This window comes from Orycteropus afer, unplaced genomic scaffold (genome assembly GCF_000298275.1).
Source record: "Orycteropus afer afer isolate SDZICR_OR568_19922 unplaced genomic scaffold, OryAfe1.0 scaffold00008, whole genome shotgun sequence".
NCBI lineage: Eukaryota > Metazoa > Chordata > Mammalia > Tubulidentata > Orycteropodidae > Orycteropus > Orycteropus afer.
In genome coordinates, this window is record NW_006921595.1 from 8,195,701 (window position 1) to 8,218,861 (window position 23,161).

General features: G+C 35.4%; 1 protein-coding gene across 1 annotated transcript in view; it reads left to right on the forward strand.

Moving 5' to 3' along the window:
- The window catches only part of SKAP2 (src kinase associated phosphoprotein 2), a 231,751-nt gene that overhangs the window by 144,936 nt on the left and 63,654 nt on the right, over window positions 1-23,161 (forward strand). Inside the window, exons 5-9 of the mRNA XM_007945727.2 lie at window positions 2,310-2,387; window positions 3,433-3,516; window positions 20,695-20,819; window positions 21,702-21,765; window positions 22,120-22,257. Coding sequence (XP_007943918.1) covers window positions 2,310-2,387; window positions 3,433-3,516; window positions 20,695-20,819; window positions 21,702-21,765; window positions 22,120-22,257 — 489 coding nt within the window. The remainder of the gene's footprint in view (window positions 1-2,309; window positions 2,388-3,432; window positions 3,517-20,694; window positions 20,820-21,701; window positions 21,766-22,119; window positions 22,258-23,161) is intronic.

Sequence of the window (23,161 nt, forward strand, 5' to 3'; positions counted from 1 at the left end):
CTTATGGGTAGAAAAGCCACACAAAGTAATTTACTATGCTGCACAGATCTTTTTAAAAAAGTTTTTCTAAGAACTTAAAATGGAAAATATCTAAAGAGGTTACCAGTTATAAATTTTTGGTCTTTTAACTTCATATGTCTATTAAACAAATCCTAGATATTGGATAAATAGCAATTAATATTTAGAAAAATGAAATCTCAGTTTTTTCCTTCTAGGGAATGAAAATATTTTCCATTAGAAAAGTGAATTTAGAATTCAGAATAAGTAACTATTGCTATGATATCAAAGTTTATTGTGATTTATCAGGTAGAGTTTTAGTCAACATTTTTCTTAAAACAAAAGATAAATTATGTATATGTTTGCCCTAGTAAATTCTAATTCTTTTTCTCCTTTCCCTCCACCACTTCCCTTTTTTCACTAATAATTTTTTTATTATATAAAATCCATTTGACAAAAATTGGCCATTTTAAATGTACAACTCAGTGATATTAATTACATTCACTATGTTGTGCAGCCATTACCACTATCTATTTCCAAAAGGTTTTTTTTTCTTTTTTAATCTCCCCAGACAGAAACTCAGTACCCTTTAAACAATAACTTCCATTCCCCCTCCCTGTTTCCATAATCTTAAAGACACACAGCTATTTTTAGGATGCTTGCAGTGATTATTCTTGTTTTTATCACTGTGGATAAACTACATGTAATGTTTTTCATGATCTACAATATCAAAATATATAATGAATATGTTCACATTCTCATTCTGAAATGTCATCTATATGATGCTTCTTGAATATATATTGTGTGTGATTGACTTAAGAATGCCATAGGCCTGTGAAGGCCTGAACACCAGTACACTTCCTTAGGATTTAAAGTATGGTCTTCTTAGTTGGAGAAGTAAGCATTTAATTTTTATGAATTTCGTTTAGAAAGAAAAACTTCCAAAATGGTTTTATATTAGCTAGTATTTGATATTTCTGTGTTATAGCACTATTGAACATATTTACTTTTTAACTGTATACCCTAGGCTAATACGAAAATGCTACTGTTCATTATTTTTTCTTTTCTTTTTTTAAAACAACCAAACTATGCCATTATAGTTTAGAGGTTGAGTAGGATTTGTTCACATAGATATAAGATTTCTGCATGTGATCTTTATTTTTATGTTCAAAAATATTATTGTAAATAACATACTTTCTCAGGAATCCAATTTCTAATGAAAAGAGAACCATGGCCTATTGAAGAGCTATTCAGTTATCTACGCTGGCTTTCCTTAGAATTTTATATGTATTTCACAATCAGTACTTTATTTAAAGTGTATTTTAATTATATTGTTTTATATTTACTGAGTGAAATTGATTTACCAGGAAACTAAAATTTTATATTTACTGAGTGAAATTGATTTACCAGGAAACTAAAATTAGTGCTTTAATTTTAAGCTTTATTTCCTAAGGAAAATGTCTATGATTTTCTAGCTGCTATGATCCTCATGAGACTTTAAAAAAATAAAAAAAACCCTAGTAATTCTGTGATGAATTTGTATATAATAAACCTATTATCAAAATACTTTTTTTTATTATAAGCTATTTTGAAACTATTTCCACTGGGTATATTCCACAGCAACTTTCACTAGATTTGTTGTTCTTACTTATTAGACTTTTAGCAAAATGCTGAGGATAAACTGTATTGTATTTCTAAAGAAATTTACAAAAATATTGAATACTTATGAAATTGTTGAGTAAAATATCATCCATGACTGCAAATATATAATTTCTAATTGACTTAAATTTTAGATTAACCTTTAAGTTTTTTTAGATATTGAATATTTGTACATAATTCTCCCCTGTGTGTCTATCTAGTTTTGAACTCTTAAATGCCCTAGAAAAACCTAAAGCATATTCACTGATTTTAACATCTATGAAGTTCCTCTGTGAGTGCAAGCAGGGAGAGAGAATATTTGCTGTGGACTCAGAGAAACAAATTTTAGCATTTATTTTTTTGGGAAAATTATTTTTTATTCTACTCAGTAGATCAAACAATATCACCCTTGAGAGATCATTCAGTTACATGTTATTACTATATTTTGAGAGACTAATATTTTAAGACATAGGAGTACAGAACTTTTTTTTTTTTTGCTGGAGGAGAAGAGGGACTAGTCTATGGAATGGATCTGAAACAAAGCTAAGAGCCTTGGATTTCAGGAATTTGAGTAATTAAAAGTAACACTGAATCTAATGAGATCTGACTTTTTCCCCCTAAAATGGATTAACTACTGACTTTTTTTTTTCCTCTCTCTCTTCTACTTCCCACAGGAAATCAGTTTCCTCCAGTTGCAGCACAGGATCTTCCATTTGTTTTAAAGGCTGGCTACCTTGAAAAACGCAGAAAAGGTAAACTAGACTGTAAGATACTAATGAAAAATCTGAAAATGGTTTTATTTTTAGATAAAATATTTTTTGTAGTATACACATGATACTCTCTTTAGGTGTTTGGGAAGAGTTTTAAAACTGTAAGAAAACCTGGATGACATTTTCTAAACCATAATATACAGCTTTTAGCTTTAAATAAGTTTTAATAACAAAACATTTGCTCAGGTTTTTAGTTGTCAGCAATGGTTATTTATAAGTGATTCAGGAGCTGTTGCCTGCTTCTTATAGGAAAGCTGTGGGCCATGACTGTTTTCTCAAGGATGGGATTTCCCACCATTATCCCACACGGCTGAGCAGCAGGTTACCTTGCACCTGACCTGGCATACGCCATGTCTGCTGTGGTTCAGATCAAGCCTGGCATATTGTCTGCCATTTTCTATTATTCATCTCAGTGTTCCTCTCCATTGGCTATGATAATTGGGAGTTGACCATATGGTCTCACTCTTTCAACACCAATGTATAATGGAAATGAAATATGGAGGTGGTTCTATGATTTAGGAAATGAAAAGCAGAAAGTCTCTTCATTATCATTCTGTCTATTTCTCAAGTAGTCCCTTTGGGCCCTTCTATTTATATTCCATTTGCTTTTCTTAGCAGAATTTTAAAGCCAAAAGAGATAATGGAAATAATCTAGGTCAACTCCTCCCCCTCCCTTTCATAACAGATGAGAAAATAAGACCCAGATGAATAATTGTCTCAAGGCTGTATAGTCAGATGCCTATTTTGACTCTCCCTGTCTGGAAAGTTAGTTAGTTGTGTCAGTTGATCTCATAAGTGTGGCAGCCCCATCCTGCTTTACTTAATCCTTTCAACTTTGCCTTGTTATTGTTGTTGTTTTTGTGTTTTGGAATAGAAGATAACCAATTAATTAGTCAGAAAATTTTAGAGCTAAAAAGAACATTAAGTGTACTAACATTTCCTTTTGAATACAAGGAACTGACTTTATGTACATTTGTATATGCGATGTATATTACCTAAACTGATCTCCCCACCCCCTTTATTGTAGATCACAGTTTTCTGGGATTTGAATGGCAGAAACGGTGGTGTGCTCTCAGTAAAACAGTATTCTATTATTATGGAAGTGATAAAGGTAATGTTAATATTTAATCATCAACTTCTGTTGCATGAGGTTGTTTTTTTTTTTTTTTTGACCTTTTTTTGTTTTTTTTTTTTTTGGTACAGAGCATACTCTATAAACTGAAGACAATGGAAAAAGAACAGCTGAGAATTTTTAAAAATTGTAATCAAAGATCAATTTATAGTTTTATTTCATTCTTTGACAAATGCTCCGAATTTTAAAATGCCCCCCAAAAGTTAACACAATAGTGTTTTACTGAATTAAGAAAGAGAATAAGATAACTTTTATCTGTGTACCTGGGTATTTGTCATCCAGGTTAGAGTTGTAAAGGTTCTGGAAGAGTTAAGACCACAGGGTTGTAAGAGTTTTGAACACAGCAGAAGATTTTTTCCCCCACATATATTTTAAAGGAAAAAGCTAGATTAAAAAATCAGATATATGCAACACTTTTCTCAGTGTTTACAGATTTAAATAACAACTGCAAACATGTATATAGTTTACTATGTGCTAGTAGCACTTTAGCTATCTTAACTTGTCTAACTCACAACACCTCTATAAGATAGGTACTATATATTACTACCTATATTTATCTGTTATCACGAAAAGTGAGGATGGAGAGGTAAAGTAACTTGTTCAAGGTCACAGGGCTAGTAAATCACATACCTGGGATTTGAACCTAAGCAGTATGTTTAGAGTCCCTGTCCTTAACCACTATTGTCACTTTATTAATTTAGAAACAATAAGATACATTTTGTAACTTCATTTGCTCATTAATAAATCTGTTAGTCATAGTTTACGTAATTTAAAATTTGTTATTTGGACAAGTAAAACCTTAAGATACTGACAATTTTAAGAATATAAGCTTTCTTATTTTTTAACATTTTTCTAGGAAAGGCAGGTTAAAAGTTGTATATTGTAAAGTGAGGGTCATATAGAAATAGGTAACATTCATTTCCAGAAAGGGCATTTTAAGGAGAAAAAAGACAAAGAAAAACCCAGTATCACTGAATATAAGCTTTCCTATGCAATTGTTACTTACTGTTTGTCATTTGGAATTTATGTTTCATTTGACATTATTTGTAGTTTTTATCTCCCCCATTATAAAAGTATGCAGATAAGATTATTGTATCTCAGATAAATTTGATATACTTACATAATGCAAGAAGTTGGTCTCACTTTTTAGTTAATGCAATTAACTAATGAAGAGTTAACTTAGTGACTCGTTTGCATTCTGTCACTAATTTATAATTTGCTCAATTGTAATAATGACATCATTGAAGTGTAAACTGTAAGCCACTAGTAACAGGAAGCAGTCTTCCTTCTGCTAAGGGTAAGTAGCTGATTTTGTGAGAAAACTCAGATTTCAAGTTCAGTTATGATTACCATAGGTCGTAAATGTGTTACTATTGTAAAAACATAATTTTGTATAGTATTATGAATTTAGATCAAAATCTTACCTTTCCACAAAGAAGTAGCCTCCTTTTAAACTCCTTTGTAGATCTTTTTTTTTTTTTTAAATGCATTTTATTGAAATATAATTTATGTACAGTGAAATAAACAAAACTAAAGTGACCTGGGTCAATGTATGTATGTATGTATGTATGTATGTATTTATTTATTTGCGGTGTTCCCTCCCCATCCCTCCTCTCCTACCCTTGGCAACCAACAAAGAAAGTTTCCCTCCATATACAGACCTTTCCTTGATCCTACACAACAACCAACTAATACTATATTTGTCCTTCTGTGATTGACTTATGTCACTCAGCATAATGTCCTCCAAGTTCATCCATATTATGTGGTGTTTTGCAGGCTCTACATTATTCTTTATTGCTGCATAGGATTCCATTATGTGTATGTACCATAGTTTAATCATCCACTCTTTCGCTGTAAATCTTAGAGATAAGTCCCTTGCCACATATGTAATTATCAGCAATTATGAATTTGTTGCTGTCATTTTTGTTATGTGCTTTATCGTGGTGTCGATTTCTTTGTTCCATATAATTTTCTATGCTGAGTTTGTTTTGTTTATGAATCATGTTATCACTTCCTTCATTGCTATTGTTTTAGTATTTGCTGAATATTTATGCTGGTCCTCTTTTTTGATGTGAAGGTTTTATCATTTTTCTTTGAGGTTACTCTGTGATTTATAGTTTTCTTCCCAAGCTTAGAACAGTCTTTTCTATCTTGTAGTTGTCTTGACTTCCCTACCATCTAGAAGTTCTGTAATGACACAGTTTTTTTTGTTTGTTTGTTTGTTTATAATTGTCCTCATTTGTCAATTGGTGTCTCTGGTTCCCTGTTTACAATCTTGTAGGCTTATTTACTTTGGATACTTCCATAGCTGGATTGGTTTCTGGGTTATATCATCATGGGTGTTAATGGTCAGTTGTTGTTTACTGTTGTTGCTTCTCTGTCCAAAGGGCTCCCTTTAGCATCTCTTGTAAGGTTGGTCTGGTTTTAACAAATTCCCTTAATTTCTGCTTATCTAGAAATGTACTGATTTCACCATCATATTTGAGGGACAGTTTTGCTGGGTACATAATTATTGCTGGAAATTTTTCTCTTTCATTGTTTTATATATACCATCCCATTGTCTTCTCACCTGCATGGTTTCTGCCAAGAAATCCAAGCTTAGTCTTGTTGGTTGCCACTTGTAGGTAACTTTTCGTTTTTCCTATGCTGCTCTTGTGATTCTTTCTTTGTCTTTGCCTTTAGTAAGTTTGATGATGATATGTCTTGCTGATTTTCTTTTGGGGTCTCTCCTGTTTGGGCTTCGTAGGACTTCCTGAATGAATATATTCTCATCTTTCATCATACCAGGAAAATTCTCTTCCAACAAATCTTTGACAATTTTCTCTGTGGTTTTATTTGTCTCTTCCTATTCTGGAATTCTGATTACACGTAGGTTATTCCTTTTGATGGTATCCCACATGCACCTTAGGCTTTCTTCATTTTGTTTTGATCTTTTTTATGATTTATCCCTTTCCAAAGAAGTGTTCAGGTATTTGCCTTCAATCTCCCTAATTCTGTCTTCCATTGCTTTAATTCTGCTCCTTTACCCATTCAATGTCTTATCTATTTCTGAAAATTTAGTATTAATCTTCTGGATTTCTGTGTGTAGATTTTGTATCATTTCTAATTTTTCATTTATTTTGTCATTTTGTTCTTGAATTGTCTTTTGAAATTGTTCTAGGGTTTTCTCTATGTTTTCCTTGATCTGTCTCTCAATTCATTGAAGATACCTAAATATAATTCTTTTGAATTCCTTATCAGGGAGTTCCAATGCTGCATCTTCCTCAGGGATGTGTTTTGGGTCTGTACCCTGTCCCTTATTTCCGCTGCTTTATCTTGCTTCTTTGTGTGAACTCTGATGCTCTGTTGTCTCTGAGGCATTGTGACGTTTTTGTGTTATTTGGTAATTGTATGTTGGAGTGACTTTCCTGTGATTTTCATTTTCTTTGTTTTGTTTGAATGTTATCTACGCAAGCAGGATACTGTGCTGTGCTCATCTATTCACTAGTTGACACCACCTCTCTCCTTTCCTGTTGTCAGCCTCTCATATGTCCCTGCTGACCTTGGGAAACAGAGCCTATTGTTAGGTCCCTGGAATCTGAATGAGAATACTATCACTTTAAAATCCAAAATGGTTGCCACTGGTAAAGATTCAAAATAGCTGCGCCCTCGGTCACTTTAAATATCCAAAATGGTTACCGCTTGTAAACATTCAAAATGGCTACCTCCTTGGTCACTTGAAATATTCAAAATGGCCACCACTTATAAATAATCAAAATGGCTGCGCCCTCTGGACAACTCAGGTTGTCTTCCTCCTTGCTGTTTCCCTTCCTAGTCATCGGCCACCAGCGCAGTTGTCACTGCATCCCTTGGTGACCAGGGCTGATCTTTAGGTCAATTTTCAGGTACCAACACCACTTGGAAACATTCAGGCTATTGGTCCTGCCAGAGTAGCTGACAGTCCACAGCTCTGACCATCTCTGTTCTAACTGTTTTTGTTCAGTTTTTTCCACTAGTTGGTGCCTAATCTGCTTCTGTATAGTTCCTTTCAAAGCTCAGACCTCCAGGATTATCTTCTGTATCTCTGTCAATTGGTTTTCTTTTCTTTGTTGCTTGTCTGCCTATTCCTCCATCTAACCAGAAGTCCTTTGTAGATGTTAAAAGCTAATACTCAATAAAGAAATTCTGGTTAGATTTTTGGGGGTCTTAGTTAAATTCTCATTTTCATTCTTATCTGATGAGACTTCTTGGTAATGCCATTCTTTGTCATTTGTATTTTAACTGGTTTGTGATCCATGCAGCCTGTACTACCACCTCCACCCCTGTTTTTCAAAATTACACTTCTAACATTTTTTTTTCATGTGATATTTAAAGTTCTGGTTCCTATTTTCTTAAACTATTCCTTATCTGTTAGTATGAAGCCTCCTGTTTCTAGTGACATTTCAGATCTATTTTCTCTTCTGGCTGCTTCCTTTGGAATTCTAGGCCAGTTCCATTTCTTTTAGAGAATTTTTCTTAAAAATCTGTCTTTAGGTGATTTTTAATTGCTTGCTTGGCATGATCCTGATTTCTTCCCTTTATATCTTTTTCTTTCCAGAAAAGTGTTATGTCACATAAAATTTTAATTTTCTTTTGTGAAATCAGCTGATTTTATACGGCCTTATTCACTGTATTTGTGAACCATTTTCCCATGCTTTGTAAAGAGCTATTTAGATATATGAAACGATAATCCTCAAAATGAGTAGGATGTAGATAAATGGTTTATAGAGGCACAGAAGGAGTTGATACCACTTACTAGGTTAAACTGTGCTTTGTTACTATTTGACAGATACATAGTTCACATTTCTTACCTTATCATGTGTGCTAAAAAACATATTGACCCATCAAGATAGTAATGACTTAGAGTAGTAGTTCCAGCCTCTAGGATAAATAATGCACTTACCTTTATACCCATAAATATTGTCTGTATTTATTATTCATAGCTGTTTGGGGCCATAAGTAACAAATAAATACAGCACATATTTTATCACTTATGAAATAGCATCCATCTTTTTTATCTCCTTCCTCTTCCTTTGATTGTCAGAAGTCTCATTCATCAAACTTCTTAGGTCCTAGATGTCCACACTTCCATTAAAGACATTCATTCTTTCACTCCCTTATTCATTCTTTTTTTATTTTATTTTCCTCTGGTAGCATAGTGCCTAAGGCATTTGACTGCTAACCAGAAGGCTGGTTGTTCAAACCCACCAGTCACTCCTCAGAAGGAAGGTTGGGCAATCTACTTCTGTAGTGATACTGCCTTGGAAACCCAAGGAAGGGTTGCTATGAGTCGGGTCCAATGTGATGGCACAAAACAACAACAACCAACAAACATTTATTTGACATTTGGTGGATACTAGCCACTGGAGATCCAAAGGTATTCCTACTTTAGAAGTTATCACAGTTTATTTTATGTGGATATCAGTGAGAGGAAGAGAGGATGGCATGTGTTGGAGAAGTGGGGGCAAATAAATGGATTGAGACTATTGCTGAAATTGTGCAGTCTAGTAAGTGATTTACGTAAAATGTCTTTGGAGCACAAAGGAAGGGTGACCCAGCGTAGAAGAAGTAGGGAACATTTCTTAGTGGAAGAAGGTCCATTTTATTGGGCCTTAAAGTGTGAGTATGAGTTTGTCAATGAAGGATAGAAGGGGCATGCCAGGAAGGAAAGTAGCAGAGATTCTGAGTTACAAAAGGCCATGTGTGGGGTCAAGGTTGGAATCAAGGCTGGAGCATGAAGTGAGTGAGGGAATGAAGGCTAAAAAAGTGGATTAAAATCAGATCGACCTTATGAGGATAAAGGGCATGCTTAGGATTTCATCTAGAAGGTGGCCTTTCAGCAGATGGCTGTAAGAACAGACTCAGATTTTAGAAAGTGATTGTGATAATATTATGGAGGATAGATTGAAATGGATAGAGACTGGGTCAGCAGGACCATTTAGGATGATATTGAACTAGTCTAGGTAAGAAAAGTTAATACAGATCTGCTAAGAGGCATAGAGAAGATTTAATGCAGACTTCCCTCACTCCAAAGTCACAGCTCTCTACAGGTCAGTGGTGGTTATCAATCCCTCCAACATGCCTGAAAGTGATGGTTCTTTTAAGAAACTGTTCCAATTTTTTTTTCCCCCTGTTTAACCTACATTTGAACTTAAATCAGCCTTATGAACCTTACCCCCTTTCTGGTGGGAGGATTAGCTTCTAATATCTTTTTTTCTTCCATTTACAAGCTTTTATGCTTTTTTCCCTCTCCTCCCACACACTCTTATGAAGGAATATTCTAGTGCCATTCAGTATGTGGCAGCTGAAAATAGCTGCCTCTCGTTGGTCCTACCAAGACATTCTAAATGTATATCAAATGTTATTTATTATATCATGTGGTTGTAATTTTTTTGTTATATCTTCCATATAAAATGTGAGCCAGTAGAAAATTAGGCTTAATACAGATAATTTAATATAATAGAACTTCCAGGACTTGACAAGGAAATAAAATTTTTCAAATTGACCTCTTTGTTCTTCTGTTCCCCTAAAACTTCATCATTAATAGAGGGGAAAAAGACATATTTGTTCAGTTTGGATGAAACTATTAAGTATGTTTTAATGTTGAAATAGCACCATGGTTTTCTTTTAATCTTACTTTAATATTGCAAAAGTGATAGAGTATTTGTATAATTAGAAGTTCTTTTGTTCTGTATATTTAGTAATAACTTTTCTCCTGATTCATTTGACAGAGGCAAATTCTTGGCTTAAGGCATGCACATTTTATAATTATATCATGATGACATAGATACATACATCTCTGTGTGTGTATATATATGAATTTACATGTATGTGTGTATGTATATAAGATGAATGTATACATGTGCCAGGATATTTTAAAAACATATTGCAATTTTGTTTCCATCTGGTATATGAGGAAAGATAATATATATGCTTTTAAGAAGTAAGACTAATTAATTCTAATTTAATCAAATTATTGCAGTGTTGTGGACTTTTTAGATATGCAAGTGTTAACTTTAAAGTTTATCACAATAAATGTTGAATGAAGGCTATGCCTTTTATTTCCTGCCTTTATAGTTAGGAGACCCAGTAACAGTATCACTCACTCACTCACTGCCACCAAGTCGACTCCGACTCATAGTGACCCCCTTTGGGTTTCTGAGGTAGTAAATCTTTACAGAAATAGATTGCCCAGTCTTCCTTCTGTGGAGTGGCTGGTGGGTTTGAACCACCAACCTTCTGGTTAGCAGTCAAATGCCTTAGGCATTATGCCACAAGAGCTCTTAGTAACAGTATAGAAAAGTTAAAATGTATTAGTAGGATTTCATCAATGTACAGAAATACCCAAGTACAAACTAAGTCTGACTAAGTCTGATGGCCAGGAATTCTGTTGATTTGTAATAAAGCAAGACCCAGTTTTATTTAAAATAGATCTATATTTATTTATAGCTGTATCTGTCTTTCTGTCTCTATATTGAAGGTAGATATATTGTAAATCAAAGTGGGCTTTACTGTATATATACAGATATAAAAACATGGTTACCAGTAGTTGTTCTTTGAACATCTGTGTGTCAGGTATTATTAATATAGAGGAGCATAATACTTTGGCTCAGAGGAGTGGGCACAGAGTACCTTTAAGATAGTATGATGGGAACTGGCTCACTGGAACAGTAGGCAAGTGAGAGCTACTGAGCTGGGAAGGGGTGGGGTCAAGTTGTGAAGGTTTTACATACCAGAGTCAGGAGTTTGGTCTTTCCCATCTGTGGTAGTTAAGGTTGGCTGGGCTGTGGTTTTGAATGGTTGGACAGCTGAATGTAGTTATTCCCCATGATGTAATCACCTCCATGGTGGAATTTGCTAAGTAGCTGCTTTTGGGGTGTGACCTGCTTCCAGTATATAATGAGAAGTTTTGAGAAAGGTCTCTAGCTTTTTGGCCCATCTGGATCCTTCATTTGGCTATATCTTCATTTCCAACTCCTGGGCCTGAACCAGTGGCCTCCTGTGTTGCCTGCCGATCTTGAGATTATTCCTGGATTTGAACCAGTGGCCTGCCTTGTTACCTACTGATTTTGGAATTGTGCTGTCTTACCTGCTGACCTTGAGTTCGTCAGCTTCAGCAGCCAGCAGCTGCCTTGGTTAGGAGATGCCTCTAGCTCCAGTGGGCCTGGAATAAGAGGCAGAATTGTAGCCTTCACCCAGCCCCTAGAGCTGGCAATCTGAATTTGGGCTTTTAGCCTCTTAAACTGTAATAGAATATACTCCTGTTTGTTAAGCCATCCAATTGTGGTATTCCTATTATAGCAACACAAGAGAACCAAGATACCATTGAAAAGAGAGTTAATGTTTCTGAGCATCAAAGGTAAGGAGATGACATGACACACTCACACTAAGTGTTGGAAAGATCATGTTGACAGCTGTCAGGTGAAGGGTTGGAAGAAGTGAGACTGGAGTAAGGCTTGGTCTGAGCCTAAGAGTTGCTCGGAGTTTAGTAGTAAGAGTTTGCTTACTGCCTTGAGTACATAAGGAGCTGCAGATTATCTTAGATGTTTTCAGCTATTAGTATTGCATGAGTAACATCAGCATCATTTATTCTCTGATTATTGTAGAAGGCTTTCCTACAATATTAATATAATATTTTAAGAGGATAAGGTACATAAGATACTAAGATATGCTCTGTGTAATGCTTATCTTAATAATCATAATATATGTTATAATCTAAAAGACTATAACATAATTAGTATGTGAATTTCCATTGTAGAAGAAAACAGTAGATTTAGCCAATAATTAGAAATGAGGGATTTAAATCTCCAATGTATAAAAATACTTGTAATTTATTTATTCTCCATTCACAGCTACCTAATGCTAGCTTGTTTTTTTAGAAATTGAGTTTATACCTACAGTTGAAAAGATGTAACAGTATATAAAACCACTTGATTTTTATGTTTGCAATATACTGTTATTCTGAAGAAAAATAAGTTTTGGAAATACCTAAAATTTCCTGCCACCAGAAAATATTAGCTACACTTCTAATTTTAACTAAAGTACTTCCTAGCCTACTATTTTCACTTAAAATAGTAATAATTTGGTATTTCCTCACATTGTAACTCAGAACACCATGAGTATATTTCAAGTGGCTGAATTAGTTTTGGCATTTGTGTTTCTGTGAGCTGTATAAACGAAATGAAAGTATTCATGTGTCTTTGACTGAGGAGGTAGAGCCATTTGTTAATCAGTTTGATAAACTTTAGTGAAGGGGTTGAGTACTGAGAGACATGCTGTCCTCTGTCCTACTCTTGAACATTAACAACTATACAGTTACATGTTACTCTGTAAAGTCTTCTTAAATATAAGTTGCAGATATCAAACATTGCTCAACATACTGCGTGTCTTTCTGTCTACTAGCCATTTATACCTTATCAGCATTCTTGATACACACTACAGAAACCAGATTTGTTTAACTGTACAGTAAAGGAATTTATTGGAAGACTATCAGCTATCAGACAGAATTGGGGGGAGGGCTAGACAACCATGCTCAGAAAATAGGCAAGAGCTAAGGGAGGTAAGGTGGCTGGTACTTCAGCCCAGTCCTTACCCCCAGTGAGGATCTGACGGAGAGTCTGACTGGGACACACTGTTGGCTCTGTCAGTATAGGCAAGCGAAGTTGCCACTGTGTACTGCTACTAATTGGTGGATGTCACTGGAGTGGATTCTGAACTCTCTCCCCTGATTTTTTTGTTTCTTACTTTAGATTTAAGTTCCAAGCATCTGTTTGCCTGAGCTGGAACAGGGAAAATGTGCTACTATTCAGCTTCTGTAGTGGGAAGCTAGGTTCTGCCCCTGCCAACTTTGGGATTCCCTTTAAATAAGAAAGATGCATGGATGCTGGAGAATCCCAAATGATAAAAGCCTCTAACTTATAAAGATACTAACACACTTGGATTTATTTAGTTGCTGTATTTAGGCCATATTTAAAATGGTAGTATTTAAAGTGGTTGATGTTTTAATCATATTTTCTGAGAGCACTTGAAGAAGAGAAAAAAATATACTTACAAGAAAAATAGAATTGGATTTTGATTGATTTTGGTAGGTGGCAGTGAGAGGGAGCATGAAGGCAGTTGATGAAGGAAAGGGAGAAATCAAGAATGGTGCTTGGGAACTTTGATTAATGGTGGTGCCATTTATTAAGATTAGAGAAACAATAAGAAAAAGCACAGGTGTTGGGGGAATGTGAGATAAGATGATCTCTTCTGTGGGTATGTTATATCCGATGTACCTGTAGTGCATTCAAGAGATTAAATGTATTTGTATTTACAATTCTGAAGCTTGGGAGAGAGAGAAAAACAGTTGCTGTTGAGTTGATTCGAATTTACGGCAGCCCATGTGTGTTAGAATAGAATTGTGATCCATAGGATTTTCAGTGATTCATTTTTCAGAACTAGATAGCCAGCCCTTTCTTTGAGGTACCTCTGGGTGAACACGAACCTCCAACATACTTAGCTTTAGTTATCAGCCTGGTATGTTACCTGTTTGTACCACCCAAGGAATCCAGGAGAAGGAGAGCTGGACTAAAAATAAAAATTATGAGTCATAAGCATATTGAAAGGAATTCAGTCCTTGGAATTAGATATGATTACCCAGGGAGAGCTGTAAAGTGAGAAAAGAGCAGGACTTAGGACATAACTCATAATTATTTAAGACATAGGCAAAGGTAGAAAAGCCCATAAAGGAAGCTGAGAAAGTTTGGCCCAAGTTGTAGAAGGAAATGTGAGAGAACATTTGTCTTCTGCACTGCGACTTCTTAAATTCCATGTTCAAGGATGAAAATCATCTGAGGTGCTTGCTAAACATTTGGTTTCCTGGGCTTACCCCCAGAAATTTGGATATATTTCTGCCTTTTTAAGAGGTGTCTAAGATGAGTCTGACATACCTTTTTGAACTATACCTTAAAAACTATGAGACAGAGTGAAGCACTTGAAAAAGCAAGGCTTTGGAATCAGACTTACATTAGGGTCCTGGCTTCTACCACTTACTCTGGTGGTGTAGTGGGTAAAAGTAACAAAGTTCGGCAGTTCAAACCCACCAGCTGCTCTGTGGGAGGAAGATGAGGCAATCTACTTCCCTAAATATTTACAACCTTGGAAACTCAATGAGGGTCACTATAGTCAGAATCAACTCGATGGCAGTAGGTTTGGTTTTTGGTTTAGTTGAACAAGTTGGTTAATTTAAAGTTGTTTTCTTGTTCCATCAATGGTGGGAGTATAAAATACACCTTTTATTGCCAGAACTATTACAAGGAATACATGAGAATACTATATTAAGTTCTTGGCATATAGAAGAAGCTCAGTAAATGTCACTTGTCTTTTTGGCAGCTTAAAAAACCCAGAACATAGCTGTAAATTTAAAAGCCAATGGGAAGTAGAAAGAAACAGTTGTAATTAATCTCATACATTTTGTTTTGTAGAATCAGGGCCAACTGCTTTCTATCTTGAACCTACTGAATTAGAATTGTGTAAAATTAAGTTACCGATTTAATAGATTTCATTATCTAGTTTCTCCTGGCAGCCTTCATTTCTGTAGACATTAAATTTGAACTGCATGATATGGGTAAGGTTCAAGTGTGAAACAGAAGCCAGGGGAAATGTAATGGACAAACACCTCAAAAATCCCAAGGTGTCAATGTATTATAATATAATAATAATAACTGATACTCAAAGTAATACTACAAGAAAATGTAATATATCAAGAAATTACATTATGTAATACATTATGTTTAAAAGACATTGTTTGAGAAGTCAGAGAAATATATTTCTTAGGAAGATTTCCAGCATAATGACCAACATTTTTAAAAGTTTTGGAACTTAAAGTAATAAGCTGCTATTGGGAAGTTCATTTACCAAATAGTTTATTTTTTCACAGTTCTGAGTGAATGAACTCATATGACTTTATTTCCCATTTGATTGGCATGTAACAATTTTTAACAATTGGTCTCATGTCAAAAGGTGTCCCTGAAACTATCCCAGAAAATACTGTGGAATTAACCTACAGATAAACTTAAATATTATTGATTACCATATAATACTAACATTTTTCTTTGTCCAAAAGAGAAGCTAATGTGAAGGGAGAAGAGCAGGGTCTCATCATAGCCATGTATGCCCATTTCATGTCTTGAACTTTTATTCTGTATTCGCCAATTAGAAATATAGCTACTTTATGCTTATAGATTTGCAAAAGGTATTGGAAAGAGTTATGAATTACCTGCCGTTCTTTTCAAGCCTTGAACATTGTAGAAAAGTTGGGACCAACCTTTCTGGTCCCATCCCTCCTACCCCCACTTGGATATTTATATGATTATTTATTCTCAAATATTAAACAGTAAGCTGAACAGGTCTAGGTATTGGTTTATGTATTTATTTTATTTGATTAAACAGTGTCATCTTTTGTTCTGTGTCTTTGGCTCTTTAGCAGAATGAAATTTTCTTCTGTTACATCTTTGATTATTGGTATTGTTTTATTTGTTACTCTTCTTCTTATGTTGTGTCCTGGTCACTTCTCTATTGTTGTTGTTGGGTGCTGTCCACTCAATTCTGACTCATGGCAACTCCATATGACAGAATAGAACTGATCCAGAGGGTTTCCTAGGCTGTAATATTTACAGGAATGAATTGCCAGGTCTTTTCTCCCATGGAGCAGCTGGTGGGTTTAAACTGATTACCTTTTGGTTAGCACCCACATGCTTAACCATCGTGCAATCAGGGCTTTTCCATATCGATTATATTTTCTTTTGTCTTCTTTCCCCCTGTGGTTTAGTGAGTTGCATGATATGACTTTTCTTACCATAGTCTCTGTAACTACCACTGGATTACTGGGTGGGACCATGCAAATGTGTGTCAACTTGGCTGGGGAGGTGGTAGTAGTAATTTCCTATAACGAGACTGGCAATTAACTCTGTGGTGGAATGTGCTGTGAGCAACTGAGTAGTGGCTTTTAAACTCCTGATTGTTAAAGTCATCCACCTGGGGTATTTCTGTTGGTACAACATGAAGTAATTTTCTGGGAGAGTTCACTCTTTCTCAGGTGTGTAGAACTCTTATGTTGGAATTTGATGGTTTTGCCACTCTGCTAGGGTTAAAATGAACCCTCCTTAAGGCAGAGTGGGAATCTCACTGCCAGCTGAGACAGATGTCAGGCTGAGAGAGAGGCCTGGCTGAGAGACGGTGGCAGTGGAACCAAGAGGCACAGGTCAGAGTGGCAGGCTTACCTGGCCCATAGAGGTAGAGGCCAGGCTGAGAGGCCAAGGGCCAGAGAGGTGCATCTAAGTGCACAGCAGAGGAGAGACTGTCCTCATTGAGGAACTGTATCCTGAAAGTATGTTCCTGAAGTTGTATTGTAGCCTGTTGCTTCCCTAATAAACCCCATAATCTGTGAGTTCTGTGTGGCCACTGCAATGAGTTATTGAACCCAGCAAAAAAGTGGTGGGTGCTATGGGAGGGACAGTTGGTGTCAAGGTTGGTAAGAGGGTTGGAGAGTGGTGGCATGTCTGGCCTCATAAGAACAGGCCTTGGGCTGCTGGTGGTGATTCTGTCTTCCTCATGTGTAGTTAGAGAAGGTCAAAAGATGTTGCCTCCCTGCCCCTTTAGTACCCTCTTGTTTTTTTTTTTTTCTCCTACCAAGAGAAATCCAAGGTATATCACTGATCCGATTTTCAACAATTCTGCTTTTTATTACTTCTAATCTGTATTTAAGGACTCTGGTGGTGTAGTGTTTAAAGCATTCGGCTACTAACCAAAAGATTGGTGGTTCACCCCACAGCCATTCAAGGGAAGAAAGGTGAGGCAGACTGCTTCCATAAAGATTTATACCTTGGAAAATGCTATGGGGCTGTTCAACTCTGTCCTAAAACTGTTGGTATGAGTCAGAATCAACTAAATGGCAGGGAATTTGGTTTGGTTTTGGTAATACATAATCCATTTTGCAGCTACATTTTCCATTTCTTTATGTAGTATTTGTTTTCCATATTTCACCACAGTCAGTTTAATAGTGGCTAAGGCACTTGACTGCTAACCAGAAGGCTGGCGGTTCAAACCCACCAGCCACTCCTTGGAAGAAAGATGGGGCAATCTACTTCCGTAGTGATACTGCCTCGGAAACCCAAGGAGGGGTCGCTATGAGTCAGGTCCGACTCGACAGCACATAACAACAACAACAATTTTTATTTCATATTGCTTTATTCCATTTTATCTCTTTCTTAATCTGTGTTTTTTTACTTTTATGAAAGGTAGAGTATCTGAGATAAATGCTACCACAACCTTATCAGAACTTTCCCATCTTTCCACTGAAATAGAAATACACATACATACACAACCACACACTCACACACAAATAATGTGTGTTTACTTTGAAGATATTGTCTATCAAGTGAACATGAATAACATAGGTTCTAATCCTGTATGACTGGTGTCTTTATGAAAAGGGAGAAGATACACAGAAACAGACAAAAGAAGGACACCATGAAATGCTATGTAGTGTATGTATGTATGTGTATTTCCATGGAAAGGTGGGAAAGGTCTGATAAGGTGGTACTACCTTCTGTCTCTGCATACCTACAATACTCCTTGACTTGTTTAAATCACTCAATATATATTTATTGAATGAGTGAGTCCTCTTTGAGACTTTTAGAAGAATCAGCCACTCTTAACTATTTCCTATTACTTCAATATATTTTTTAATGTTATTTAAGTTATTTATTTTAATATTATATTTAAGTGCTGCCAAAGGGGCATGGAGGCTGCATCTTCTGACCTCCTCTAACCACATAAGAGGAAGACAGAATCACCATCAGTAGCCCAAAGCCTATTCCTGCGAGGCCAGACATGCTGCCTCCCTCCAGCCCTTTCACCAACCGTTCCTCCCGCAGCACCCACCACCTCTCTGCTGGGTTCAATAATTTGCTGCAGTGGCCACACAGAACTCACAGATGATGGGGTGAGCACCAGACTACAATTCAAGTTCAGAACTGCACTCACTCTCTTACAGCCAGCCATTTCACTCAGCAGCTGTCAGTCTCAGTAGCACATCTCTCTCTCACTAGTGCGTGTCTCTCGGTGACTCTCTCAGCAGTATGTGTCTCTCTCAGCAGTGCGTATCTTTCATGTCTCTCTCTCAGCAGTGTGTGTCTCTCCTGTCTCTAAGGAGTGCATTTCTCTCAGCAGCACATCTTTTCAGCCAGCAGTCAGAGAGACTCCTTCTGCCTCTAGGAGGGCTCCTTTTGAGCCTGGCAGAGTGACCAGACTAACCAATCCCAACATCAGAATCTATACACCTGAGAGAGAGAACTTCCCAGAAGATTGCTTCCTGCACCCTCAGCAGAAATACCCCAGGTGGATAACTTTAACAATCAGCAGCTACTCAGTTGCTTATGGCAAATTCTACTGTGGAGTTTACAAAGACTTAAGGGTAGAAAGGCCATACCAGGTAATTTACTACACTGCAAGTGCTTTGCAAAATATTTCTCAGGAGTATCAGTTTCATAAAATGTTCTGTGAAAAAAAGGTTCTATGTACAAATAATTCTGGTAAATACCTGCATAGTGTATCCTTCTCATAGAAGGACCCCATTATTAAGTATTAAGGACCCCAAAAAGGTTTGGATTAAAAAATCTGTTTAACTTTGTTTAATTCAGCATGTCCCAAACTTACTTGATCACAGAAATCTACAATGTGTCAGAAAATACACTTTCAAAAATGTTTCTTTCTGAACCTCATACAGTTAGTTCATTGTAGACTTTTTCCACAAAGTAAACTTCAAATTTTTGAATTTGAATTGTTGTTCAGCCATTCAAAGAGATAGAAATTATGATGAAATATGGTTACATTGTCCCAATTTAAGTCAGGCATTTCTAACTCAAATTTTTCTCATATTTTGAATAAGATAAGATCTCCATGATCTTTTAAAAATGGGTATTACTTCAGGCATTAAGTTAGTGTATTTAGGAAAAGGAGATGTATTTTCATTGGTGTACTGATCAGAGAGAGCCTTTTACTCCATGATATGGAAAAATCTCTCCATTTGCCCAAGCTCAGTAAGAGAGACAATTTGTGTTTATGCATGGTTTTAATATTGTATGTTATCTAGGAAGTAAATCTACAACTCTGCAGCTTTTCTATCAAAATGGGTAACTGGTTGAAATAGGGAAGCTGACTAATTTTATTTTTAGCCTCAATAGTAAATTCTTTGTTGTATTCTTTCTATATTGTCTTTAATAATCTTACTAATAATCAAACCAAACTCACTGCCATCGAGTAGATTCCGACTCGGAGCACCCACTCCTTGGGTTTCCAAGGCAGTATCTCTAAGGAAATAAATTGCCCAGTTTTCCTTCTGAGGAGTGGCTGGTAGGTTTGAACCGCCAGCCTTTTGATTAGTAGTCAAATACCTTAGGCACTATGCCACCAGACCACCAAATCTTACTAAACTACATCATATTTTCTTTTTGACTATCTACCATATGGGATTCAGATGTGTTTTACTAATTCAGCTGTTTACTGACTGGTTAGGAACCTATTTTTTTCACTTGCTTTACTATTCCTCTCCCTTCAAATGTTTGTTTTCTCCATGTACCTTTTTGTAATTAGTATTTTTGTTTTGCCTTTATATATGTATAGTTAGAGTTATACTTTTCTTAATTCAGCAGTTGTTGGTTTTTTTGGTTGTTTGTTTTATTTTAAGGTATGGTAAACAAAGCCCAGCAAGTTTTCAGCTAAAACTAAATAGATTTTCCCAGTAACATGATGAATCTGAAAGACACCGATTTGTTTATGGACTTGTCTAGCAAGTTCTAAGTTCTAGTTCTTGGCTTTTCCTCAGATGAGAGTGTCTTATTTTCATACTTATTTCTGAACAAGACTTCCTCTTCTGATTCCCTGAATATCTATTTTAGAGAAAGCATCTCAAATATACTTGTATGATTTTAGAATTAAAAGCAATAGTCAAAGACTTTTTAAAGCCCTGTATTACTTTCATAAATATGGCCACCATATACTCTTTCCAAGAATTGACAGTGGAAATCTAAATAAAAGATAATTGAGCATTTATATTCATTGTAGTAGATGAAGGTCTAACTTTGGTTTTATCTTCAACAGACAAACAACAGAAAGGTGAATTTGCGATAGATGGCTACAGCGTCAAGATGAATAACACCCTTAGGAAGGATGGAAAGAAGGATTGCTGTTTTGAAATCTCTGCTCCTGATAAACGTGTCTATCAGGTTGGAGTTTTTATGTTGCCTTGAAATTAAGTTCTGATTAAATGTTCTGATTTCATTTATAGAGACATTAACATTTTGTTAAAACAATTCTCCCTGACATGTTAATGGTAATAAAAAAATACTAGTTTTATACACTGAGCTCTCATACAAGAGGACATACATTTTTAAAACATTTCAGATTAGTGCAAATGATATCTACTTGAAAAAGAACAAGTGAATATGTCATTTATCAGTTACTCTAAATGTTGCATTTTATATCTATTTTAATAGAACTGTGTGATTTCCTTAAAAAATTACATAGTAGAAAGAGTAAAATTATCAAAAGAAAAATATCAGAGCTTTATTGCATATTGTATTGCTTAGGCATGTGGGAGAAAATGAAGTAAAGGCATATATGGGCTCTTCAATTCAAGAGCTATCAGCTAGGCATCAATATGGAATGTATGTTTAATAAGTTTTAAATATCTGAGATTGCAGTTGAAAGCCAGTTAATTAAGTTGTCAGGTAGTGTGTTGGAATCTGACAAGAACATTTTTAAGAAAACTGTACCCAGCAGTCTAAAGAAATTCATGGGTGTCTTCTAATTGTCAAGGGCAAATTTTGTTCATCAGTTGTGTCTTTGACATTGATGAAGAGAAGCAGTTTTTTTCCCTGCACAGCTGCCAGCTGCTGATCAGAGTTTCAAATCCATCATCCTCTGCTTCAATTACATAAATTTGTCAAAATTAACTGTACATTATAAGAAGCATCCTTGCAAGAAAAGTACCACTAGACATGAAAAGAATTACTAATCATCTTAAATGATAAGAATGCTACATGCCTTGTGTTTCTGCTGTGGTGTTTTTGTTTTTGTGTAATTTTTTTTTTTTTTTTTTTTATTAGTTTACAGCAGCTTCTCCCAAAGATGCCGAGGAATGGGTACAGCAGCTGAAATTTGTATTACAAGGTAAGAGCAATCAATTAAATAAGCTATCATTGTGTTTGAATACTGAATAACTGAGTGATCTGGGTTTTCATCTACGAAAGCTTATTGACTTCTGTGAGAATGATCAAGAAAACATGACTGGTATTAACAAAGACCATTCACTTGAGACTTGTAAAAGCATCTCTTCAATATGTACCAATTGGCAACTTTGAAATTCACATTTCACTCAATTTTAAAAATGTTTTAAATTAAAGATTTAAAATTTAAGTAACAATATTGTGGTTACTTTGTAGGGCTTCATTAATTTAGAAAACAAAGTTTTAAAAATCTTTCTTGTACTCTCTTAAAATTTGCTCTATTAAACATGTTTTATAGATATGGGATCTGATATTATTCCTGAAGATGATGATGAAAGAGGAGAATTATATGATGATGTTGATCATCCTCTACCAATCAGCAGTCCACCAAAAAGTGGCCAACCAATAGATGAGGAAATTTATGAAGAACTTCCAGGTATTTATTTTCTGGTGATCCACCTAAGAATTGTAGGACTCTTCATATGTCATATGTCATCCAGTTGACAACAGGAGTGGAAAATGGTGAGCTATTCAGAAAAGGACAAAGGGAATCTTCAGAATTGCATTTTACGAAAAGGGTTCTGCTTGAAATATTTCAAGTAAGTGGATGCACATTTATGAAAAGTGAATGGAATGTTAAAATCATGCAGATACAATCCTAATCTCTTGGGACTTTTGGCTCATTAGCATTGTTTATGCTACATAATTTTTTAATTAAAAAATTGACTTGCCTTACAGTTTTTTCCACCAACTCACAAATCATTTTTTATTTATACATCTTGGAACACCGTTAACCAGAAGTTCTATGCACATCCCATATGTCATCAACTTCTGCCTCATGTAGTCTTCCTTCCTTAAATGTATTGCATTGTCTTGGAGAAGTGTTGAGCTAGAAACAAAGGCCTTTTGATGCTTGAAGTGTTCTTGAGATTTTAGCATCCATGTGCAATCATAAGACTTTTTTATTTAGATCATCAGGCATGGTTTAGTGCTTGCATGCCTCTGTGTCTGTTTTATAAAAGGAAATGAATGATCTATTAGCTACTTGATTTGCAGTTTTGAGAGTAAACCTAAAGCATAGAAAGATAGGTATCTGAAAGTTAGGATGTATATGAAATAAGACACTTAGAATATGAAAATGTTCAGAGAATTACTGCATTACTAATACTCTAGGTTGAAATGAGGCTTTTTGGCTATTAAAAAAATCAGTAGTTAGAGAAGAAAAAGGGATTATAACTAGTGTAAGTGAGATTTACCTAACATCTCATGTAGAGAAGCTATTTTTCTCTGAATAGAACAATTTAATGACAATATAAACCTTTAAAATTGATTTCAAAATT